At 38.8% G+C, this 27,175-nt stretch overlaps 2 protein-coding genes across 8 annotated transcripts in view; both read right to left on the bottom strand.

The window, feature by feature from the left end:
* l(2)41Ab (lethal (2) 41Ab) overlaps positions 1 to 27,175 on the bottom strand; it is a 300,238-nt gene that overhangs the window by 39,255 nt on the left and 233,808 nt on the right. The window lies entirely within an intron of this gene.
* Positions 7,636 to 14,469, bottom strand: LOC110182847 (uncharacterized). Of its 3 annotated transcripts, XM_086838432.1 has the most exons (3): positions 13,346 to 14,467; positions 13,003 to 13,294; positions 10,373 to 10,504 (listed from the first exon to the last, which is right to left on the bottom strand). In XM_086838432.1, exons 1-3 carry the CDS (start codon positions 13,975 to 13,977, stop codon positions 10,376 to 10,378), a joined length of 1,053 nt encoding a protein of 350 aa, XP_086694558.1. In that variant the 5' UTR covers positions 13,978 to 14,467; the 3' UTR covers positions 10,373 to 10,375. The 3 variants fall into 3 exon arrangements, with proteins under 3 accessions (XP_020806639.2, XP_086694558.1, XP_020806638.2); XM_020950980.2 differs by lacking the exon at positions 10,373 to 10,504 and adding an exon at positions 7,636 to 9,179 and having other exon boundaries at positions 13,003 to 14,469; XM_020950979.2 differs by having other exon boundaries at positions 13,003 to 14,465.

Below are 27,175 nucleotides of genomic sequence, written 5' to 3'. Positions count from 1 at the left end.
TTGAAGTTGTTAATTCAATACATTTTTTTTAATTAAAAGATTCATTAAAAGATTCACCAACAAAATTAAAAGGAATCATTAACCGTGGTTAAATAAGATATCAAAATTATAGTGCATAAAAAATACAAAAGCTCTCGAAAATATAATATTATGTTCATATTAATAGGTTTCTACTTTATAGATGTATTCCGATTTTCATTTACAGAAAATATCTGTAGTTTGAAAAGCAAAACGTAAGATAATTGCTGAAATTTTCTTTTTTCTTATCGGCGCACTTTGTGTTAAAAAAAATATCAGGAAAGCAAAATACGTCTGCGCCGAATCCGACTTCGAAAGGATCAGCGTTCAATTCAGGGGTACTTTTGTTCTTAATATATTTTATATTTAATTATCTTGCAATATCACTTTGCAAATAAATTACAACGGCTGTGATTTGAGGTCTATTTATTTCTTTATTTATTTATATTATTTTTTTGTTGCAATTTACTTTTAAAATTCACTGCACTGGCGTCGTGCGAGTATAAAGAATTTTTACACTTCCAAATTATTTGCAATTTACTTTCGTAAAAATTCACCGAACCGAAAACTGCGTAAATCGGTTACGTTGGGCGTCAATTAAATAAATTTGGTATATATATTTTTAAACGTTTATTTATCAAATAATTATTTATTCCCCCTAAGCCTGATAAGGACAAAGTTAATATATAAAAAAATATATGGACGTTGATGCACTACGGTCAGTACATTCAAGTGTCCCGTACGAAATCAAGTGCCGGTTGGGTTAAGTGTTAAGTGTTAGTAGGCACAAAAGGAAATATATAAAAGAGTACGAGGAAATTAACTATAGGCGTGCTGCCAGATTGCTTGCATGCACGTGTACTAAGTGGGTTAGAATAAAAGTTTTTATTCATTTTATTTTATCATTTTAATTTGCCCAAAATACTCTAAAAGTTTCATGCAATTCAAAGGAGGTTCTACAGAGATGTAACACTAAAGTTATATAAGATCTTGTATCTCTACTTGATACGTGGAAATTGAGCTGACTTAACAAGTCAGCACATTCCACGACACCATGAATAAGATGAAGCTAAAGGTTATGCCAAGCATAGTTCTAGGGTTGGTTAAAGCTGGTAAGTTAATTAGGAGTTTATTGGAGTTAGAGAGTAATTATTGGTTTGCATCCCAATTTAAACCGCGTAGAGCTAAAGGTAAAAGGTTCTCGTGAAGCTATTCGATGCGTTTACTATGGACGCCGTATTTACCATAGATGAAATATAATCGATAAAGTCAAGTTTAGGGCCCAAGCGGACGCCCAAATCATCAACAGAATTAGTTTTTTCCAAAGAGCAGCAGCTCAGCGTATTGCAAGCTCAGGAACGACACGAGAGAATGTTATTAGCTTGTATTTAGAGCCGTTTAAGTTAAATAAGTACGCGGCAACATGTTTGAAAATATTAAGATCTGTTAGTAAATCCGACTGGCTGGCGACGTCCTTGTATTGCACGCAAAGCAAGACTTCATCAGCGTACATAACCACTCTGGAGTTAGTCAAGACCTTGGGCAGGTCATTTATAAATAATGTAAACAATAAGGGTCCCAAATGGCTTTCTTTCGGGGCGCCAGATGAAACCCTTAGAACATTAGATAAATTATTTTTAAAGAGGACATTTTGCGTCCTGCCATTCAGATAACTTGAGATTCAATTAAAATCCAAGACCACTTGGAAAACCCATTAAATCGAGTTTTCTTACGAGGATAGAATGGTTAGCAGAGTCAAATGCTTTACTGAAATCAGTATAGATTTCATCTGTCTGAAAATTATTATGGAAGCCCTTTATAATATAGGAAGAGAGCTCCAAAAGATTTGTTGTTGTTGATCTTCGCTTAATAAAACCATGTTGACATGGAGAAATAACCGATCTACAAAGGTGCTGTAAATGAGGGGTGATAATATTTTCAAATAATTTTGGGATGGCCGACAACTTAGAGATTCCTCTATAATTGCTGGCATCCAATTTGCTACCTTTTTTGTGGAGAGGAATAATAAACGATTCCTTCCAAATAATGGGAAAGTGGGAGGTTTCTAAGGACAAGGTAAACAATTTCAGAAGGGGATAGCACAGGGCGTCGGCACAATACCTGAGCACACAGCCAGGAATTCCGTCGGGACCTGGCGAATAAACTGGCTTGACATGATGTAGATCTAAAAGAAAAGAGCTTTCGTTTAGGCTAGGACAGAAAATTAAGTTTGATTTGGGTATGTCGAAGGAATAAGTCTGATGTAAATACGAAGAGTTTGCATAAGTTGTAACTGCGAAAATAGATCGACTTGATCATAGATCATTAGATCATTATTTGCTGTAGTATTTTTAAATGAAAGCGAGGAAGGATTTATTTTAGGCTTACGTTTACTGTTAACAAAATTATAAATCTGTTTTGGGTCCTGAGAGAACTGGGCCCTACAACGAATTAAATAGTTTTTATAATACTGCTCATTCAGCACGGTAAAGTTTGACCGAGCTGATAAATAAAATGAAAGGGCAGATTGAGAACCGGTGATTTTAAATTTAGCATACAGTCTAGATTTTTTATTTTTAAGTCGGCTCAACTCTTTAGTAAACCACGCCGGCTTATTCGAGCTTGGCGCATAATATAACGGAACACATTCAGTAAAAAATGAATTCATGGCACTGTAAAAATTATCAACGGCAACTGCCATGTCAGTGCACATGTATAGATCGGACCAATTGAACTCGTTTATAAAATTATTCAGCCGTTCAAAGTCCGTTTTGCGAAAACATAGGACTTTATTGGCTGAACGGTCAGATATATTCTATAAGTCACACCAAATATCAAGAGTAACATTGAAAGAATGATGATACGGATCTTCGAACAGGTAATAGAAATGGAGCTACCATTGATAGATAGAGGATTTCAATAAAGGATTTCAACATCGTTGCATTCCCCAATGGTTAATAATTCTGACGCGAAGAAAGAGTCCACTGCTATAAGAACTCCACCCCTGCGCCTGATAGCTCGATCTAGCCGATATACTGTGAACGCAACTGGAAAAACTTCGGACCTCAGAATCTCCGGCTTTAACCAGGTTTCTGTGAGCACAATAGCCTGAGATGCAAACGAAAGGCTATCCGAATATAAGTTAGGAACCTTGCATTCTGTTAGGAAATACCTAGGGAGTGGGTTAGTTTTTTGGTTATCTGCCGTGCTATTGTCGGCCGGTTTTCTGGGACTAACACCCTGGGCAGGTATATCAATGTTAACGGGACTTTGAGGGGTCAGTATTTGGGACCCCACAGGAGACATTTGGAGACCGAATTTTTTCTAGCGCTCGACCTCAGCACTCTTGGAATTAATGCTGAGGTCGAATGTGATGAGGGAGGCTGCTGCTGAGAGCCCGTTGAGGGTAGTTTGGGTCGCTGTGCAGGCTGCCCACCAATAGCATTTTTTTGCGCCTAGGAGACTCATTTAATAGCGTAAGACTATTAAATTGGGTGTCCAGCGCCAAGAACATATCAAGAGTTTTACGAAAACTCGTTAAAATGCCCTTAAAACCGTTTTTGGTTTACCACATGAAAGACATAATTTCCCTTTCTTCATCGCGACAGACCTCACAGCAGTAACGCAGGCCTATTCTTTTTTTTTACATCGTCCACCGTCCGAGCTGCAACACCAATACACTTGGCATGCATGACGTTGTCGCACAGCCAGCAGCCGATTGTGAGGTCACCTGCAGAAATAGCCTTTTTGTAAGTTTCTGCGAAACAGACAATATTTACGGACATTATAAGGTCTTACCACTGTACTTGTACTTGAAAAAAAAAAGAAAAAAACAACAAAGCTATGAAGATAAGAAGTGAAGAGTCACAGCGAGAGCGACATTGTGGGAGAGCGAGAGAGTGGGAGAGCGTGGGAGATAAATAGCAAAAACGTTCAGCTGTTGCGACGGCACAAACAAACGCTAAACGAAGGAGGCACAAAAAGGAATGCAAAATATGCAAAAGCTAGCACTAGCAGCACAACTAAATTGGGAAATAAAACCAATTAAAAACACAGATCAGAATAGCTGCATGCACACGCGAATTGAACGGGAAGTTATTAACACAAAATAAATTAGGATTTAAGTTAACCCTGGTGGTTATTTTCAAACTTTAACACAAAACGAGACCGCAAGAAAAAAACAAAATTTACTTGACTTTTATTGACCAGAAGATGAACGGATATCGCTTCAAAACATTGTTGGAGTCAGCATTTCCAAAATTAAATGATCTTTTTGTACGAGTCAAACCGTGAATGTCATGTCCTGGCCACCATATTCGCCAGATAATTGTAATTGAAAATATTTGGGGCTGCTAACACGGAAGGTATATGAAGAGGGAAAACAATACGAAGATAAGATGCAGCTATTAGACGAGTTTGGAGCAAGGTTTCCTTAAACTACAAAAATATCCTGTATCTTTCAAAGAATGACCGGATATATGAAGTCATAACTAACAAATGAGGGAGTACTTATTACTGCATTTTTTTTTTAATTCTAATCAATCAAATATCAAGATCAACTAAAATAAGCACTTTTCTTAAAAATATTAAAAAGCTTACGTCTATATATTGACCAAGAAAAATTTACCTTATTTTGAGAAAATGTTTGAAAAGCACAATTATGTTAGGTTTGTATAATTATTTGAATATTACATTAAAAGTATCATTAAATACCAAATGTTTTTGCATATCAACTTCCTTTCTAAAATCAATTAAAAATTATTACACATATTTCAATACAAGTAAACCTGCATCTAACCCAAGATCAGCAGTGTATATCAAACAAGTCTCTCTTCTCCAAACAAACAATAAGATTGAAATACTTTTGTCGACCATTTAAGCTGATAGCGGTGAACACTTTTGACGTGGACGGTGCAGTCGCATTTTCTCGGATCCTCCGTCGGGGAGGGGAAAAGTAGGTCGTGCATTAAAGGGACTTGGATAGCGATGTCTAAATGCGCGACGGCCGACCGACCTTATTTAAATGTTAGGGCCCAGACGCCTTATACTACTATCTGCCGATTTTCGATCCACGGATTCTGGTCAGCGCTTCGGCGACAGTGTTGAGTGGAACCATCTCTTGTATGGGGCCCATTCCTCACTTTGCCTCCCTTGATAAATTTTTCTTACCAAGGGTGCCGCCCACACGAAATAGCTGGTCACGCCAGCTGATCGACGGGTTATTATTTCTTCCCTATCTTATAATATATAATATCTATATCAGATACAAAAAAAATTCTTATCTTTTGGTAAGCCCTACCTCATTTTATAGCTTATTGCTATTTTTTTTCGTTGCGACCGTAGAATCGTGTTTGTATACCCTTGCAGGGTATTATTATTTCAGTCAGAAGTTTGCAATGTAATGAAGAAGTCAAGTCGTCGATCCACCCATGTCCGTTTCTACGCAAACAAGTCTCTCAGTTTTGAAGCTATCTATGTAAATTAAACTTCGGAGTAAGTCTTTTTTTACATTTTATATTTTTCTACAATTTTGTGTAAAATTAAATGAAAATCGGACTACTAAATCATATAGCTGCCTTAGGAACGATCGAGAAATTAATACAATTAAAAATTATAACTTGTTCAGTTTTCAAGAGGTTTTCTTCTAATTTCTGATATAGCCGTTTTATATTATTTTACGGTTTTGTGTTAAATTTTATGAAAATCGGACTTCTTTATCATATAGCTGCCATAGATCGCTCAAAAAATTAATACAATTAAAAATTATAAATTTTTCAGTTTTCAACAGAATTTGATCAAATTTTAGATATAACCATTTTATAATACTCTATAATTTTGTGTACATTTTTTTTATTCTTTTATTTGTGTAATAACGGACTACTATATATCATATAGCTCCCACAGAAACTATCGAGAAATTAATACAATTAAAAATTATAACTTTTTCAGTTTTCAAAAGATTTTCATCAAATATGATGTATAGCCATTTCATATTATTCTACAATTTTGTGTAAAATTTTATGAAAATCGGACAACTATATCATATAGCTCACATAGGAACGATAGAGAAATTAATACAATTAAAAATTATAACGTTTTCAGTTTTTAGCAGATTTTCATTAATTTTGAGATATACCCATTTATAGTACTCTTAAATTTTTGTCAAATTTTATTAAAATCGGACGACTATATCATATAGGTGCCATACAAACGATCGTTAGATGTGGAGCAAAAATGCAAATCTGTGAATGTAAAACTGCAAATATAATATACCTATACATATTGTATTTGCAGTTTTACATTCACAGAATGAAATGAAAGCAGGTATTACTTAATTGTTTTTTAAGGGGTTGTTGGCTGAATTCATAATTTTGAAGTTTAGTGTAGTTAGTTTAGGGCGAAGGCGAGAGCGCAATAAAGCTCTCTCGCGCTCTTCGCGAATTCGCCTCGCCTTCGCCAACCTTAGCATAAGCTAGGCTAAGCTAGAAAATATAGTTATTCGCATTTTTGAACTCGAAGCGACGCACCAATTTTTTCGTTCGTGCCAAGTCTGCCACCACATCTCGGTTTTTCGTTAATTTTAATTTTAATAAACTAATTAAAAAATTCAGGGGTTACATACAGTTAGAAATTTAAAAAAATCGATTTTTTTTATTTTATTTTCTTAATGTAAATATATTTAAGAATAAACACAGAAAGATTCATTCAGTTCCGGTGAATATTTCCTGAGTTATAAGTAAATTTGAAAAGTCGTTTCAGAGTGCTCTATGTAAAATGCTCCTACGTTAAGAGCATTCCAAACTTTAAACGTGTTTTTCTCAAAATGGTGTTTTCAAAGTCGGTGAGCAACATTTCTCAAAAACGGCTAGCCCGATTAGTCTCAAATTTTAACACGACCTTCTAAAATATATTTTCTAGAAATTAATCGAAGATTTTTTCTTTCCAATAAATATTTTATTTTTTATCGATCGATTTTTTTTTTGCAAAACTGCCTTTTTGTCAAAAAAATTTATTTTGCTTATTCCTTCTATTAATTTCTAGATTTGACATTACTGTAACGAAATGTGTTTGGTTTTTTAATTTTGGATGATCCAGTTCCGACATATAGTGGTCACCGCAAAACGTCTTTTTTAAGAGGAGCTCCCGGATAACAGGTGTAACTCTCTTCCAAATAAATATTTTTACTAGTTCTAACTCTTAAAATGCAGTTAAAAGATACTATAATATGTGTATAAATTTTGGGATCAATAAGTTAACACGTTTCTTCAGAAAACATTCTGAAAAATTCACATTTTCTTGGCCCTCTAACTGTATGTAACCCCTTAACATATGTAAATATATACATACTAATTATATTGTATGGATTCCTAGTCATCGAAGTTCTATCTGCAAGGGTATATAAACGTCGGCGTGGCGAAGTTAGCTTCCTTTCTTGTTTTTTTATTGTTATTATTAAAATTTGTATCTTACCATATTTTTAAGTTTTTGAAGGTAATAATATATAAAAGTCTGGACTATTCTTGAAGGCATTTGAATTATTCATACAAGTGAATGGTTAGCACATTTTTTAAATTGTTACGTGTTACCCTCCTGTTATTATTAAAATATTATTAAATGATTATTTATTAATATACTTTATTTCCTTTTTTTTTTTAATATTATTCTTTAAGAACATGAAATACTTTTGAAAAAAAAGATTTCCTACTTGGGTAGTCTACTATAAGTGTGTGCACGACTTCCATAAGGGTGTCATTTAATTCGCTTTGCCTTTGTGAATGTTGTTTGACTGTCATTTCTGATCGAGCTGTTTTCTGCGGAGATTTTAAAATATTAAGCTTCCGATACGCCTTTGCTCGTGTTTGTTTTCTTATAATTTGTTCCAAGTTAGCATGCTTAGCCAAAATGCATTCTTCTATGCGCTCTTCTATGTAAGCATCTTCTTTAATTATATCATTAAGATCAGATTGAATTCTGCGCAACATGTAAATCATGCGTTCAATTTTATTAACATCGTCTAATAAGCGTTTTTCTGATAAATAAATTATTTCATGCCGAATTTAATGAAATTTGAGATCATTTCATATTATTCTAAAATTTTGTGTTAAATTTTATGAAAATCGGACTTCTTTATCATATAGCTGCCATAGATCGATCAAAAAATTAATACAATTAAAAATTATAAATTTTTCAGTTTTCAACAGATTTTTATCAAATTTGAGATTTAGCCTTTTTTTGTATTATTCTAAGAATTTAATTTTAATTTTATGAAAATCGGATGACTATATCATATACCTCCTTTGCAAACGATCGTTAGATATAGAGGAATATGCAAAACTGTAAATGTAAAACTGTAACTATAATATGTATAGGTGAATAAAATGAAAGCAGACATAACTTTTGTTTTGAGGAGGGCATTAATTTATGCCACCTATTAAGCGAATTGATTTAGCGAGGGGTTTGTTTTGTGTTGGCGTAAAATTAGTTATGTTTTAATTTGTGTGTGCTTGTGTGTGGTTTTGTTACAAAGTTTTTGCGTGGGTTTGGTTTCAAAGTAAGTGAGCGAATGGGTCGATAGAATAGATAAGCCAAACAGAAGAGCTGCGGCGGAAGAGCTTTCAAGCCGGCTTATGAGTTGGAAAGCTTCCGCCGCAGCTGATCGCTTGTTTACAAATAATGATTTTAAACTTCTTAATATTAAATCTGCTGCTTCTGCTCCCGACATGCTCCCCCCGCTGGATGCGGCACGCTGCCAGATGAGGTGGTTTCCAGGGGTAGAACAGCTATTTTGCCAACAGTCCTTTTTATTAGGCCGGTGGCTGTCCGAATGACAGCGACACGGGCCACACCGTCAGCTCCATGGATGATGCTCTCCACTCTGCCAAGGCGCCATTGAAGCGGAGGGATGTTGTCCTCCTTGCGCACCACAATGCTATGCGGTAGGATGTTGGGCCTTGATGCACGCCATTTCCCACGTTCTTGTAAAAGCGAGAGGTAGCTGGTACTCCACTTCCGCCAGATGATTTGCTGAATTTGGCAAACTCGTTACCAGCGGCTCAGCCGATCGATGCTGAGGTGCGTGATGTCGGGCTCCTCGATTGTGGCGAAAGAAGACCCAATCAAAAAGTGACCAGGTGTAAGGACATCCAAATCGTTAGGGTTTTCTGAAATTGGACAGAGCGGTCGAGAGTTAAGCATCGCTGAAATTTCATAAACTAAAGAGCGAAGCTCATTGAATGAGAGAATAGTGTTGCCAACGACCCGATGAAAATGATATTTTGCAGATTTGACGGCAGCCTCCCATAGGACGCCGAAATGAGGCGAACGAGGGGGAATAAATTGCCATTTGATCCCGATGGAAATGAAGGCCTGCTGAAGATCGCTGTTTTGAGGGTCGGCGAGAAACAGTTGCCTCAGTTCCAGCAGCTCGTTTTTGGCTCCAACGAAGTTTGTAGCGTTATCGGACCATATTGTGCCAGGCTTGCCCCTTAGGCTTATGAAGCGCTTGAGGTCAGCGATGAATGAAGCCGCAGACAAATCCTCCACCAACTCCAAATGGCAGGCTTTAGTGGCGAAGCAAACAAATATTGCGATATAGCATTTGACGGGTGGCCGGTTTCTGACTTCAGACTTGGAGTAGAAAGGACCACAGAAATCGATTCCCACTGTGACAAATGGTCGACTTGGCTGCACGCGGTTGGATGGCAAGGGGGCCATGATGTGCTCAGCTAATTTGGGCTTTAATCGAAAGCAGCGAATGCATTTGTTGATAGTGGCGGCGACTATTTTTCGACCACCAATTGGCCAAAACCTTTGCCGTAAAGCCGCCAATAAGCTCTGCGGACCTGAGTGAAGAAATTTCAAATGATAGTGAGCTATGATTGCTGACGTGACTGGATGATCCTTGGGAAGCAAAATTGGGTGTTTTGCATCATAATCCAATAATGAATTCTGCAGCCGACCGCCAACTCGAATAAGTCCCGATTCATCGCAGATTGGATGCAGCGAGTACAGCTTGCTTTTTGAGGAAATCTGCCTTTCGGATTGCAGGGCCTTATACTCCTCAGCAAAGTTGATGAGCTGGATTCCCTTGATGAGCAGATGCGTGCCTCCCTTGATGTCGTCTACTGTAAGAGGTCCTCGCCGTCGTGGCTCATCCTTGGCTTTTAGCATTAGGAACCGATGTATGTAGCCAAAGACTCGCTGCAGCTTTCCAAAACAATTTTGAAACTTGCAGCCATACGAAATATCCTGGCTTTGCGTCAGCACCAGCGCGAGGCGGCGGCGTTCAGGCACATCTACTAGAGTAGGCGTATGAGGCGGCCAGCAAGCTTCGTCTGTCCGCAGGAATGGTGGGCCCTCACGCCACAGCGTCGAATCCAAAAGTTCGAGCGGAGTACATCCTCTGGATAATATGACAGCCGGGTTGTAGTGGGTCGATATATGATGCCAAGCCATATCCTTGGTCCTTTCTTGAATCTGCGCGATTCTGTTGGAGACGAAAATGTTAAAGTCTGATGGGGCCTGGCGAATCCAAGAGAGCACAATTGTTGAGTCAGACCAACAATGATATGTGCAAGGCTGAGAAATGGCATTAGCGATGCTGTGGATGAGTTCGGATAGCAATAGAGCTGCGCATAATTCAAGCTTGGGTATGGTTAGTGTTTTAAGCGGCGAGACTCTAGACTTGGAGCAAAGCAAATGTGATGAGTAGGTGCCCCCTGTTTCGGAGCGCACATAAATACAGGCACCATATGCCGCCAAGCTTGCATCACAAAATCCATGAATTTCCAAAGATGAGTCAGATTGCATAATGAAGCGAGGAAATTTTAAATGGCTGACAGCCGAGATTTGCGCGGAGTGTTCCAACCATAAGGAATGCAAAGATTGTGGCAAAGTCTCATCCCAGTCGAGCTTATCTTTCCACAGGATTTGCAAGAATATTTTGAGCCTGGTTATAATGGGCGCTATAAGACCTAGGGGATCGTAGAATTTGGCTACGGCTGATAAAATAGAGCTCTTGGTAGCTGGCTTGTCTGCTACATTTCCAGAGAATCCAAAAAGCAAATTATCGGAACTTGTATCCCAGTATAGGCCAAGTGTTATGGCGACGTCAGTCCCATCATCGAATTTGAGCATTTTCTCGCGATCAGCCTCAAGTTCTCCTTCAAGCGCTGCCGGCTCATTGGAGCACCATTTACGAATTGGAAATAGGCCTTTTGCAAGTAACGATTTAACCTGCTGTCGGATATAAGCGATCTCTTCGATCGAGTCGCCTCCAGAAATAAGGTCGTCAACATAAAAGTCCCTACGCACGATCTTGGCTGCCACAGGAAAATCCTTCTCTTCATCATAGGAGAGCTGCTGCATAGCACGAATTGCTAGGAATGCAGCAGGCTTAGTGCCATAAGTGACGGTGTCTAGGGTGTATATTTTAATTTCTTCGTTTGGACTATCACGCCAGAGGATACATTGGAGCAGATTATCAGGTTCGGTGACACGCACACAGCGATACATTTTGCAGATGTCGCCGCATAGTGCCACTTTAAAGAATCTGAACCGAACCAAAGTGCTGAAGATTTTAGGCTGAATGGAGGGACCAGCAAAGAGCAACTCGTTTAAAGAGTATCCAGACGAAGACTTGGCAGAACCATCGAAGACTACCCTGAGTTTGTCCAATTTGTGAACGCAGTGGTGGGGCAAATAATATTGCGGCAAAGCTGACTGCTTGCAAGAGAGCGACATATGGCCTAAATCGATATACTCCTTTATAAAGGCAATATATTGAGCCTTGAGATTATGATTTCTAGCCAATTTGGATTCCAATGATTTGAATCGCTGCGAAGCACGATGGTATGAATCTCCTAGCATATCTAGACTAGTCTTTGCGGGCAATCGAACTGAATATTGGCCTGACTCAAGCCGAGAATAAGATTGAGCAAATAAATTCTCGCACAAGGCATCCTCATCAGTTGGAGCAGATGACGATCCACAATAGCTGTCAATTTCCCAAAACCGTTTGACAAGGTCCGGCAACGATTCAGGTTCCAATTGTACATCGTGCTCAACTGACAATGCGGGAAGAGAAGAGTGTTTATGGGCCGGCGAAGATATGCCACCGGATACTACCCAACCCAATCTAGTTTTTTGCAAGGAGGGAAGGTGATCGGCTAGCCGTATCTGCCCAACGCAAAGCAGGTCGAAGAAGATTCCAGCTCCTATAAGAATGTCAATCCTTTGACTTTTATGAAAGAGCGGGTCGGCGAGGAATAAATTGCTGGGGATGTTCCATTCTGAAGAGTTTAGGTCGAAATGCGGCTGATAATTTGTGATGGTGCTAGTCTTTATTGCAGCGAATGATGTTTGGTAACCTTTGTTGCGAGATTGTACAATAATATCTACCGCCTTATCAGCCATGAGTGAAGACTCTCCTATACCTGAGATGCATGTATTTGAGCGACGAGTTGACAGTTGCAATTGATGAGCGAGTCGAGAAGTAATGAAATTAATTTGCGATGCAGAGTCGAGCAAGGCTCTGCAGGGCACCATTATGCCGGAACGATTTCGGACATATATGATGGCAGTGGCAAGAAGCACATAATCAGATTGATGATCTACCGAGGCTTTAGGTGGGGGTGAATTTGTCGAAGCAGAAATGAGCGAGGCACTATTTTGAGGAGCAGAAGTGGATGTGGGCTGCGAGGGTGATGAAGCAGGATTTGACTCCAAATGTAGCAATGTATGATGCTTAGAGCGACAATGCCTGCAGTTCCCAGCTTTGCACTGCTGCAGGCTGTGGCCTTTACGCAGGCAACTTAGGCAAAGATGTAGCCTTTTTGCTTCTTTGTAGCGTAATGTGGGACTCAAGGCAATAAATTGTGGACATTTCGAAATAAAGTGATTCTAAGAATCACACAAAATACATAATGAGGTGTAGGATGATGCGGTGCAAGCGTTTTGGACATTTTTATTTATAGTTTTTCCCACCTGGTTGCTAGGTGTGTGGGTTACCATAGCATTTTCAATGTTTTCCATCATCCGACATCTCTTCTCCAAAAAGGCAGCCATATCCGTCCATTTTAGCAGCTTATTGGTAGGCAATCCCTCTTCCCACTTCTCCTGGGTATGCTTATCCAGTTTGGAGGACACCAGGGATATGAGCATTCCATCCGCAATCTCCTGGGTGGTTGCCATTGTGTTAAGGGCTCGCAGATGAGAGTTGATGCCGTCGCTCAATTGCCGCAAACTCCTTGCCGACCCTTTCACCACACTAGAAAGCCTTAAAATAGATCGTATGTGCCCCTGAAAATGCAAAAGTTTGTTATCAAACCTAGCAGTCAATAGGTCGACTGCCTTCTCATAATTGGCCTCTGTTGGCTCCAGCGAGCGAATTGTGTCTAACGCGGGGCCATCCAAACAGGAGCGTAGATGCTGGAATTTTTCCAAATTGGTCAGGTCCTCGTTGTTGCCGATGACTGTAGTGTACATAGCGTAGAAATCTGGCCAGTCCATATAAGCGCCTCTAAATCGTGGCAGCTTAAACTCAGGCAGCCTAGTGGCCCGGACACCAGCCCTGGAGGTTGAAGCCTGCTCGATGTTGAAATTTGGGAGTGCAGTCGAATTTATCACTGACACTCGGCGGAGTTTTGCTAGTTCGCGAGATATTTTGGATTTCACCGCACAATAAATGTTTAGAAATTTTGCACGCACATTACTAGCCAGCTCTAGTAGATTGAGCCTTTCGACAGCTGTTTGAGACTTATCAAAATTATCTTGCATTTTTTCAATAAGCTCAAGCCTGACTTGAAGGTCGGCCTCATCAAAATGAGACGCCTCTTCTGAACCGAAAAAGTCATTTAAAGCCACTAGCTGTCGAAAAACCGAGTCCGCGTTGGCTTTATAAAAGTCAAAATCACTATTGGCCCCGGATGGGCACGCAGTAACCGAATCATTCTCTGCCATTTTATTTTCAAAAAGAGTATTCAAATGTCACCTTGGGTTTGCGACTGATGCAGCTGTACCAAACGCAGAGAATAGAGAACGAAAGAATAGCGGAGCCAAGCTTGGCGTTCACTGACCGCAAGCTAACGGTTCTATCGGACCACCAAAACCAACAGCACAAACACAATTTGCACGAAAAGTATATAAAAGGGCTGCAACTATATGCTAGTGCACAAATATATAAAGAGATGCTATGTACTCGAATGTACCGATAAAGTTCAATAGCGATGCAACGATATGCAATTGTATTGTGTGAGCATACGAACTATATACATATAAGCACTTTTCACCTTTTATTTTAACGAAAACGATTTTTTACGCGATCACGTCGGGGTCACCAAATGTTTTGAGGAGGGCATTAATTTATGCCACCTATTAAGCGAATTGATTTAGCGAGGGGTTTGTTTTGTGTTGGCGTAAAATTAGTTATGTTTTAATTTGTGTGTGCTTGTGTGTGGTTTTGTTACAAAGTTTTTGCGTGGGTTTGGTTTCAAAGTAAGTGAGCGAATGGGTCGATAGAATAGATAAGCCAAACAGAAGAGCTGCGGCGGAAGAGCATTCAAGCCGGCTTATGAGTTGGAAAGCTTCTGCCGCAGCTGATCGCTTGTTTACAAATAATGATTTTAAACTTGTTAATATTAAATCTGCTGCTTCTGCTCCCGACAGCTTTATTGCTTTTTAATATATATAATTTATATTTTATCAATTCATAGTGATCAAAGTTCTATCTGCAAGAGTATATAAACTTCGGTGTGTCGAGCTTTGCTTTCTTTCTTGTTTTTTTTTCGTTTATTACATATAAATTGTTAATTGTAGAAATTCAAAATATTATATAACCAACTGGGGATTGAACCTACGTCTTAATGTTTATCAGTCCGGCCCTTAAAACATCGCGCTAGATAGACAACTAAAATTGAGTCGGCGATATATACACATGTGCATATCGCGTGTGAAAGGGACAAAAACTGGCAACCCCTTTAGGACATTTATTTTTTTGCTCGTCTTTGCCGTCGCGAGCCGATCGTGGCGTGTGGCTCAAGGGCTAGAACATCCGCCTTCGAAACAGGCTAACAAGAGTTCAAATCCCCCTCGAGGCAAAATTTTTCTTACTTTATTTTTGAAGTTGTTAATTCAATAAATTTTTTTTTAAAACTTTGTTTTATTAAAAGATTCACTAACAAAATTAAAAGGAATCATTAACCGTGGTTAAATAAGATATCAAAATTATAGTGCATAAAAAAATACAAAAGCTCTCGAAAATATAATATTATGTTCATATTAATAGGTTTCTACTTTATAGATGTATTCCGATTTTCTTTTAGAGAAAATATCTGTAGTTTGAAAAGCAAAACGTAAAATAATTGCTGAGATTTTCTTTTTTCTTATCGGCACACTTTGTGTTAAAAAAAATATCAGGAAAGCAAAATACGTCTGCGCCGAATCCGACTTCGAAAGGATCAGCGTTCAATTCAGGTACTTTTGTTCTTAATATATTTTATATTTAATTATCTTGCAATATCACTTTGCAAATAAATTACAACGGCTGTGATTTGAGGTCTATTTATTTCTTTATTTATTTATATTATTTTTTTGTTGCAATTTACTTTTAAAATTCACTGCACTGGCGTCGTGCGAGTATAAAGAATTTTTACACTTCCAAATTATTTGCAATTTACTTTCGTAAAAATTCACCGAACCGAAAACTGCGTAAATCGGTTACCTTGAGCGTCAATTAAATAAATTTGGTATATATATTTTTAAACGTTTATTTATCAAATAATTATTTATTCCCCCTAAGCCTGATAAGGACAAAGTTAATATATAAAAAAATATATGGACGTTGATGCACTACGGTCAGTACATTCAAGTGTCCCGTACGAAATCAAGTGCCGGTTGGGTTAAGTGTTAAGTGTTAGTAGGCACAAAAGGAAATATATAAAAGAGTACGAGGAAATTAACTATAGGCGTGCTGCCAGATTGCTTGCATGCACGTGTACTAAGTGGGTTAGAATAAAAGTTTTTATTCATTTTATTTTATCATTTTAATTTGCCCAAAATACTCTAGAAGTTTCATGCAATTCAAAGGAGGTTCTATAGAGGTGTAACACTAAAGGTTATAGGATCTTGTATTTCTACTTGATACGTGGAAATTGAGCTGACTTAAGAAGTCAGCACATTCTACGACACCATGAATAAGATGTAGATAAAGGTTATGCCAAGCATAGTTCTAGGGTTGTTTAAAACTGCCAATCACAATAGGAACCATGCCGCTATCTCCGCAAAATCCAATTTTTTCAACGAAGTCTGTGCGGAATCAAAGGCCAGGTTTAAGGAATTAATCCACTCCATTCGCCCCAGTAAATCAGCTTCAAAAAACTTCATTAAAACGTCATCGACGTTTACATAAAATTGCATCGAGCTTATTTGCCGCAAAAGGGATTGGACTTTGGCTCGGCAGAAGTCAACGTAACTTAGCGTTTCATTTTGAGATCGAACGGAGTTTTCCGGACTAGACGTTTTTATTTTCGCACGCGAAAATAACGAAAACCAGCCGTCTATATCTGTGCACTCCGGAAATTGAGCAACAGAGGAGCAAAGCAATTTCTTTAAACAGTATTAAACAGAGAAATCGGGTCCAAGGGCAAGGTAAAGATCACGTCGGAGTCACCAAAATGTTTGTGGGGAAGACAACGAATTTGCCACCCTGTAGCAATAAATAATTAACAAACGATAGGTTAGTTTTTATGCCCTATTTATTTGGCGTATTTTTACGATTTACATATGCTTAGGTATGCCTACGCATTTTACGTTTGCCTACGAGTCAGACGTGTTTTCCCTTCGCTCTACCTTGAATCAAAGTTTTCACTCCAAATATTTATTCTGCAAAGCACAAATTTTTGGCAAGTGATCAGTGTTTCGGCGCTCTTTATTTATCCAAAACATCTGGATCATCTTACATACAGACAGTGACTTTAATTTCCGAAAACAAACTCGGCGTTATACGATTTTTCTTTACGCCTTTTGCTTTCAGTTTCAGAGTTGTTGTTGCTGCAAGCGATCTGCATACCGCGAACAATTACACAAACTCAAAGCTTATATTTTTATTGCTCTATTTCTGTTTTGATGGGTTCCTTCGTCACACTGTTTAATTTTCTTTCTTAGATTTGTGAGTGCTTATTACGAGTTATCAATAATTCAACGTAATATGTCTAGCTGTTGTGTCACTGATTGTCCACATGGTCGTCAATAAACTCAATGCAAGAGCAAAAGGCTGTGGATTGGGTATTAACCAAGGCAAAACGGAGATTATGCTCTTTAGAAGAAGAGCAAAGATCTCCAAAAATCAAAAATCCAACGATAGATGGTATTGAACTAGAGCTTTCACAACAAGTAAAGTATCTGCTAGCCATACTAGTTGCAAAACTGTCATAGAAACAAGACATCAACGAAAGAGTCATGAAAGCAAGCATGGCATTCTACTCCTGTAGGAAGATATTCGGGACATTCACTACAAGATAATAATATGGCTCTACAAAGTGGTTGTCAGGCCAACACTCGCATACGAAGCAGTAGTATGATTGTGAGCACTAAATAAGGCCTACAACATCCCTAAACTTACAAGGATTCAGAGATCGGCATGCGCAGGTACTAGGGGAGCACTAAGATCGGAAGCGCTAAATGTTAATCTTAACATAATTCCAATAGAACATTTCAACCAGAACGAAGCAGCCCAAAATGCGGTGCGACTGAAGGCAAGCCAGAACTGGGAAAAATACCAAATAAGGCACTCCTAGACGAGCTAAACTTTCGGATAACAAAACAGACTGACTATCAGACAACCGAACTGAGATTCGGAAATGTATACACCGCGATATACCCTAAAAGGGGAGGGATATCTTTACACCGGCAGCTCGAGTTTGAGAGCTGTAATCTTCGCTAATAGCCAAGGGAAAGTTCAATCTCTCGCTACGAGAAGGACTATATACGCAGGTGGCAAAAAAAAATCACAAAATAGACTCGTAGAGGACAACAGGGTACAAATAGCTTGGATACCTGGATATAACGACACCCTAGGAAATGTGACAATTCTCGGCCAAGAACAAGCACTCTAGTCTTTCTGAACCGAGCCCAGACGTTAATTCGCGACTATTTCAAATTACTAGCCAACAAGCAATGGTTTATTAAAACAGAACTAAGATGATCGAAATTATGCTGGTCAAACGTCAACAGGACTGCAGAGCTGATCAACATGATTAAAAATGATACCAAAATTATACCGTCAGCCATCACTAGCCACTGGCCAATAGGCACGCTAGGGCTGCTTGGAGAATGCTAGATGAGGTAAGTGTGGCTGGACCGAGGGATTTGGGGTAATAAAGAAGCTCGGCCTTGGGTTTTAATCCAGGGTTGCCTTGACCTGGAAAGGCGCGGTTCAAACACATCTGCAAACCTTATATTCGGAGATCCCGGAATACTATTTGGGGATGGTTCAAGAAGAAAATTGCACCATTTACCGAGACTTGTTCGGGCATGGTAAAATTTGAGAAAATAATAGAAAAGTCTCTATAGACCTTTTCCATGTATTAACTGGACGCGTACCACTCATCATGAACAATGTCAAGAACCAAGAAGAGGACTTAACCACCTGGGTGAAACAGCGACCTTACGCTCTAACGCAATAGCCTCAGAGAATTTTTCAAAATTGCCAAGCACGCGAAGGATGATGTAATCAACCAAATAAAAATTCCTGTTTAGGGATTACAAGAAGGAAATACGCAGAGCACAAAGAAGATCTTACAGATCCTGTCAGCACTTATGAAAGGCTAGTTCTCAGAATACACAGAGGTCACCGATATTCACTGGGCTATAGACTTCTTTGGGGGGATAAAATAAAAATCAAATCAATGTTAGCATAGAAGCAATAATAACCCACATAGAAAGAGAAATGCCATAAAGATAACAGGTTATATGGACGACGTAATCATTATTATTACTATCATCTGATAGATTAAGGAATCAACCCTCAAGTAGATATATGAATGGCCGGACAATGTTGGACTCAATATCAACGCAGAAAGGATGGACCTCATTCTATTTACTAAAATCAATACAACCAGACTGACCCAGAATAAACAAGTCAAATACCTCGGCATTGTACTAGAAAGAAAGCATGAAAGACAATGTACTGGATAGAGTGAAAAAATGTTTAGCAGCACACGGGGTCTCTTATCAGCTCTAGTGGAATGGGTGTGCAAGTCAGTAATGTCTTATTGTGGTAGGAAGTCATTTTGAAGACATAACCAGAACGCCCGTTGCATCAGGAAATATGTCGCTACAAGGACTTGAACACAGTTCAATTCGCCGAGGCATGATCAGTGTATCTGTCTACATGATATCCGAACTTGCCCAGATGTAAAATCAACAACATTCATGGGACTCGACGACTGGAAAACGGGTCAGGACCATGCTCAACACCTTAACGTATTCACCTATGGATTCAATATGGAAGGATGGGTAGGAGCGGGCATTACTGTACATACCATGAGATGAGACTGTTGTATAAGGTACCAAGGTAATGTTGCATATTGCGGCAATAAAATTTGCGCAATCGTCAGCGGTCAGTTCCGAAAATTTTCTGGCAAGCAGGGAGGAACTAGATAGTGCGGATCTACTGGGTTCCCACCCACCAGGGCATCGATGACGAGACCCCGAACAAAAATGACTTGAAGTAGAAAACGTTCCCGTTTCTCAAAGCGGGTTAGAGAGGCGAGCAGACGCTCGAGGGAAAAGAAGATAGAGGAGTAATTTCGTAATCTGAAGAATATCACTATGTGGTGCGCTATCACGGAGAGATTGCAGACTGTTATTGAAAATTCTCACAGGGCACTGCCTGGCGGGCACCACCGACAACGGCAACTGCAGGAAATATAATATTAGTAACCAGACCTATCGCAGAAAAGAATAATATACCTGTATAGTATTTATTTGAGATAATAAGTTTCTCTTCAATATTATCAGTGTTCGCACAAGACCTACTGCCAGGCTAAACTACTGCTAAACGTTGTCAATCAACTAAATTTACTTTGACGCACACCAGAGTTCGTAACCAACTAAAAACTTATCGCAAATTGCAGTTATGAGTAATATAAAAATTAATATAAAACAAAAAGAGATATGCAATAAAAAAAATAAGGTATACCATACTTTTGAAGGACTTTCCAAAAATAAGTTGTCCATTTTAATTTTTAAATTGCGTATTATTCAATTATATTAAATAAACTTTTGAAATAAATCATATAGCGTTTATATTTAATTGTTTTTATTTTTAATTTCTTTTTTATTTTTTACTAGCTGTACCCTGCCACGTTTCTCTGTGGCATATTATGGTTAAGAGGGCACTTCTGAATACATCAAGGTTCTGGCAAATTCATCTTCCTGGCATAAGGTGAAGAAGGCAGTCAGAGTTGTCGCTGGCCGATTCAGGACTCTTTCTTGCACATTTTTTTCTGTGAAATAGACACGTTGACCGTTGGACTGCCACGTTTCTCTGTGGCATATTGTGGTTGAACGCATAAGAAATAAGTCAAACAAAAAATAATCATTTTCAAATTAATTTAATTCTGTAATACTTGTTGGTATACAATATTCTTTGTTTCTCCATTCTCCGCGTAAGTATAAAGCCTTTTTGGTTTTCCGACTCGTGAACACGCAACATATAATTGTCCGTGTGAAAAACAATCTTCATCCAAATCCAGACCACACAACTCCAGAGATTGACCTTGAGCTTTATTTATGGTCATTGCAAACGCCAAACGAATGGGAAACTGCAATCTCTTGAAATGCAACGGTGTATCTGTCGGGATCATAGGAATCCTAGGAATGAGGACATCTTCACCTTTTAAAGGACCAGTTATGATCGTTGCTTCTACTATGTTGTTCATCAATTTCTTGACTGCGAGTCGCGTACCGTTGCAGAGTTTCGGCTGATTTATATTCCGGAGCATGATAATCGGCACACCTATTTTTAATTTCAATATGTTTTGTTGCATTCCAGGCAGATCAATTGAGTTTAGAAATTCGGTAGGGTAATTAACTGCTTCCTCTGGTTCCACAACGGTATCTATCGACTTATATGTAATTTCGTCATTTTCTATGCTTTTTTGGATTACATGATTGAGCTGGTAGACATCTTTGTTCTTGGCAGCGAGAATCGCTCGTCCACTGAGCCAATTGTGGTTCCTATAATTTATTCGGATATTGGGGAACACTTTTTTGGATAAGTTCTTCCTTCGATGTAACTAAATTACAGAAATTCCCGGGCAATACTATTTTTCTCGACGTCTCATTGTCTTGCAGCTTTCCGTTCCCAATGTCCAGTATCTGTCTTGAGAATATGTCGGCTTAGTCATTGTTCTGTAACTGGACACGCATATTCGTCTTCAACTTTAATTTACGTACATATTTCCACAATATAGAATATTTCAGGCAAGCATTTATCTCGTCAGCTTTAGTCGATCGGGAAATCACAGGCAACGTTTGTCTGAAATCCCCTGCGAGCAATTCGTAATCTTACGTCTTTTTGCTTCTGTATTGCGAATACAACGACTCAATCTCGACTTTTTTGGTGGCATGACTTCGTTTCTTACTGAACCTGAACAAAAAATAAAATTTTTATCTCCAATTTCTTCTTTCAATATGTTTTTAATATTTGACAGGAAATGCTTTTATTTGCCTGTAGAGGGCGCAGTAGTAGGGGCACGGGGAAACGCTAAAAAAATAGATATATGTGGACTACCCCTAACATTTAGGGGGATGAAAAATAGATGTTGGCCGATTCTCATAGATACCTGATAAGCACAAAAAATTTCATCAAAATCGGTCAAGCCGTTTTATAATGACTGACGTTTCATGTCAAGTCACACGGGAATGCTTTCAAACGGGATAAAAAGTATCATATGTCCTTCTCCTGGCTCTAAACTACCTCCCTGCCAATTTTCAGCTAAATCGGTTCAGCCGTTCTTGAGTTATAAGTGGAGTAACTAACACGACTTTCTTTTATATATATAGATTTTTTATTTGTTGAAAAAATTTAAAATAATTTATTTTTTTTTAATAAATTTTTTACGAGCAACATTTAAAGTTAAAATGGGAAAAGCTGCTATTATGAGCTTAATGGAACGTCAAAAAATATACTTTTTCACTCTCAAGGACTGTCAAATCGAAGCATTGTCAAACAGATATACCGCAGCTCCGGAACTGTTGACAGATAATTAAAGGATCCAGAGGCATATGGAAAAAAAAGAGAACTATCTGAACATGCAGTACGCGAAATTGTTAGAATTGCTTCAAACTCGACTACTTCTGCAGCTAAGATTAAGGATTTAGCCGGAGAAAAAGCAAGTATTTTAACTGTCCAGGGTTTAATTAGAAATCAAGAAAAAACCTTTCGGCTTCGATTCGCGTAACAATGACACTCAACTTAATGATTGGCGTTCACTTGTCTTTACTGATGAAAAACGTTTCAATTTATTTGGCCCTGATGGCTTCCAATATTATTATCACGATTTGCGGAAAAATGAGCTATATTTAAGTTGCCACCACTGCCGAGAAGGTGGAGTAATGGTATGGGGTGCTATCACCTTTATTGGACGTTGATGCACTAGGGTCAGTATATTCAAGTGGCCCGTATGACACCAGGCACGTGCCTGTTTTGGTTATGTGTTAGTAGGCGCGATGGAAAATATAAGACAGAATACGAGGAAATTGACTACCGGCGTGCTGCCAGGTTGTTAGCTTGCATGTTAACTAAGTGTGTAAGTATTACAAATTTTTATTTGGGAAGGGTATCTAGGTTAGAGATTAGTGTGTACAAATCATTATAATTTGCACATAACACTCTAAAAGGTTCATGAAGTTCAAAGAAGGTTATACAGTGGCGCAACACTAATGGGATATATGATCTAGTAGTTCAAATGGTACGTGGAAACTAACTAACTGACTCAACAAGTCAGCACATTCCACATCACCATGGATAAGGTTAAAAATAAAGGTTATCCCTAGCATCGTTCTACGATTGGCTAAGGACGGCAAGTTTATTAATAGGAGTCTACTAGAGTAGGAAGGTAATCTTTGGTTAGCATCCCAATTTAAACCGCATAGAGCGAAATCTAAAAAGATCTTTTGAACCGACTCAATGCGTTTACTGTGGACGCCGTACTGAGGGCTCCAAAAGCAGCATCCATATTCTGAGATAGGACGAGCTAAAGAAGTATATAAAAATTTAGTAACATAGGGGTTATTGAATTCTATCGACCACAAGCACACCCCTGGCTCTATTCACCATAGACGAAATAAGATCAATAAAGTCAAGTTTTGGGTCCAAGCGGACACCCAAATCATCAACAGAATTAATTATTTCCAAAGAGCAGCAGTTCAGCGTGTAAGTAGCAAGCTTAGGAACGACACAAGAGAATGTCATTAGCTCGTCATTTCGAGCCATTTAAGTTTCATAAGTTTACACGGCACCAAGTTTGAAAATTATTAAGATCTGTTTTTAAATCCGACTGGCAGGCAACGTCATTGTATTGCACGCAAAGCTCTCTGGAGTTAGTCAAGACTTTGGGCAGGTCATTTATAAATAATGTAAACAATAGGGGTCCCAAATGGCTTCCTTGCGGGACGCCAGATGTAACCCTTAGAAAAATTGATAAATTTTTCTTAAAGAGGACCTTTTGCGTCCTGCCATTCAAATAACTTGAGATCCAATTCAGAAGATCACTTGGAAAACCCATTGAATCGAGTTTTCTAACGAGGAGAGAATGGTTAACAGAGTCAAATGCTTTACTGAAATCAGTATAGATTTCATCTGTCTGAAAATTATTATGGAAGTCCTTTATAATATAGGAAGAGAGCTCTAAAAGATTTGTTGTTGTTGATCTTCGCTTAATAAAACCATGTTGACATGAAGAAATAACTGATCTGCAAAGGTGCTGTAAGTGAGGGGTGATAATGTTTTCAAAAAGTTTAGGGATGGCCGACAACTCAGAGATTCCTCTATAATTGCTGGCATCCAATTTGCTACCTTTTTTGTGGAGAGGAATAATAAACGATTCCTTCCAAATAATGGGAAAGTGGGAGGTTCCTGTGGACAAGGTAAACAATTTCAGAAGGGGCGTCGGCACAATACCTAAGCACTCAGTCAGAAATTCCGTCGGGATCTGACAAATAAACTGGCTTGACACGATGAAGATCTAAAAGAAGAGAGCTTTCGATGTAGGAATAAGTCTGATTTACATTCAAAGGGTTTGAATAAATTGTTTGAAAAAAACTGCGAAAATAGATCGACTATTGCCTGATCATTATTTTTTTATTTTCAAATGAACAAATGAAAACAAATCCTTCCACGCGGATTTGTTTTAGTGTAAACAAAATTATAAATTATAGATCCTGTGACAACTGGACCCAGCAACGAGTTAATTTATTTTAATAAACCTGCGCCTTCAGCACGTTAAAGTTTGACCTAGCTGTTAAATAAGGGGATATTAAATTTAGCATACAGCGTAGATTTTTTATTTTTAAGTCGGCACAACTCTTTAGTAAACCAAGGATGCTTTTACGTGAGTGGCATTGTAAAAAATATCCACGGCAATTATCATGTCAGTGAACATGTATAGATTGGACCATTCATGTTAAAAATGATTCAGCCATTATAAGTTCTTGTGAAAGAAGATAACTTTTCTGACTGGACGGTTAGAAATATTCTGTAAGTCAGACCCAAAGTCGAGTCACATAAAAAGTCGGATGATAGGGATCTTTGCGTCATTCTGACAAAACTGACTCTTGCCGGATTAAAGGCAAATTAAAGATCGAGAAAGCGATGTAAGGAATTTCGTAGATGGTTGACTTGAGACAGCGAAATATTAAACAAGCCAGCGCTTAAGTCATATTGTTTTGGCGGTATTATTTGAGGGCTAAATTGGTCCAGGGATACCAAAAATCTCTTAGGACTACCAAATGGTTTCTATCCGAATATTTATTGCAAACCATCTGAATAGCGGAAAAGTGGTTCCAATAAATAGGAAGTTACCACAATGGGGGTATGTCGGAAAAGGTAATAAAAATGGAGTTGCCATTGACAGATAGCTTCACACAAAGGATTTCAACAACGTTGCATTCTTCGAAAGTTATAATTCTGACGTGAGTGAGCAGTCAACCGCTGTAAGAACTCTATCCCACTCCTGATAGGGCAATTTAGCCGATATACTGTGAACACAGCTAGGAAAACTTTGGAGCTCAGAATTGGCCAGAATTTGGTAGAGAAAATCGTGGAGAATTCGTCAAGGACGTTTATTTTTCGCTAGCAAGAAAAATTTTGAATTTCTCCACCTTTATTTTGATTTTATCAGCTCTGGTTTTGCCTTGAATAAGGGCGATAATATATTCCTATGTTTGATCAGGGGAGAGCCGGGAAACAAAAATATGTCTCGTCGGTGGAACAGCTATAAGGGCTTTTGGCAAGGCAGATTGGTTATCTGGAGTGCGGAGTCGGCAGTTTCTTCTACCGGATAAAGCCTGCAACTCGACAGTTTCTGTCTGTGGGATCTGGATGTGTTAACTTACATACATGTATTAGTGTTGTGTACGTGAAACAGTGCAATCGCATTTCCCAGGGTTCTCCCTTGGGGAGGCGAAAAGAGGTCTAAATGCGCGACAATCGACCGGCTATACTTACATGTAGCTGCCCGGACATATCTGACTGCTAGCCACAGATATTGGATCCACGGAAGACAGGGGTGAGTGGGCAGCCATACCAAGTGTGGAAATTCTCCCGCGGTTAATGTCCCCGCTAGGGCACATATTTTGGAGGCCTTCACCCGAATTCCCAACATGGGAGCGCCGGTGGCCGACGCTCAATTATAAGCGACAAGAGACCCGAGAAGCACTGTGCTCAGAGGCTTTCATAAAGATTTGATGCAAGCAGCACAAGAAGACCGGCATCTAGCTGGGGGCGACTGTCGCAATGCAAAGCAGACCTGCTCACCAAGTTGGGCAAGGTAAGATTGGATTGTGTAACTGCCAAATTAAGGAGGTCCCGCCCCAAATGCTACAAATGCCTGGAGGTGGCCCACATCGCCAGTAGGTGCACCCGCATCGTGGACAGGAGCAAATCCTGTTTCAAGTGAGAGCAAGAATCCCACTTGAACGCAGCGTGCATTGACTTACAATTTATTGGCTTCTGTTGTAGTATGCACTAGTATTGACATGTATTGATAGCGACATACCAGCACTAAACATAAACAAATCCAATTCAAGTGACCGTGAAATATGACCGGCGCTTATAAACTCTGCTAAGTCAGTGTTCCCTCGCTGACAGCTTATCGCTCGTACACATTTGCATGCATGCGGTTCTCTCTCTTTATATAAACATAAAGATACATAGGCTAAGAATTGTAATGAAAACTTTGAATAAAGCACAAACGGAACTCAAAAGGCTAAGAAATGCCATTGTCTTATTTCTCAAAAACGGAATGGCTCATTTGAATTATCAAAGGAAATTCCTCTTTTGAATTATTAAATATTACTTATTAATATCAAATATTACTCTGTGCGGTGTAGTGACCAGCTTTAAGCAGTGAGGAACTCAAAAGACAAGAGCTTTTTACATTCAATCAATCAATAATAGCTAAAGAAGTGCTCAAAGACCACTCACAATAGATTACGATCGTATGATTACACAGTTAGATAAAGAAAAGCTCAAAACTGCAGCCTATCTTCTTGCAGATTCCCAAAGCCAAAATAATTATTTTATTACATATCTTGGCAAACGAATGAGTTTTCGAAATGTCGCCAAAATTACACCAGAAAATTATGTGTACTTAAATTATTTATTTAAAACGAGAAATGTAGTGATTACCAAAGATAGTTTTGTGTGTGAGTTTGTGCGAGAAGAAAAGGTAATAAAGTGCCGTGGTTTCAGTCCCAATATTAAAGTAATTTTCATAGGGCTCATTTCAAAGGCGTATCGGTGGCGGAGGCTATAACACTCGAGCCAATTCCGCCATCCAGCGACGAATTTTTCGGCTCGTAATTGGGTCAGATTCGATCCATAAGCAGCAGCCGATCGGTGACGTAACCTGCCACATGGCGGATGCGAACTGGG

Source organism: Drosophila serrata, unplaced genomic scaffold (assembly GCF_035046125.1).
Source record: "Drosophila serrata isolate PLE 108 unplaced genomic scaffold, ASM3504612v1 contig_69, whole genome shotgun sequence".
Classification (NCBI taxonomy): Eukaryota; Metazoa; Arthropoda; class Insecta; order Diptera; family Drosophilidae; genus Drosophila; species Drosophila serrata.
This window is presented reverse-complemented; position numbering and strand designations above follow the sequence as displayed.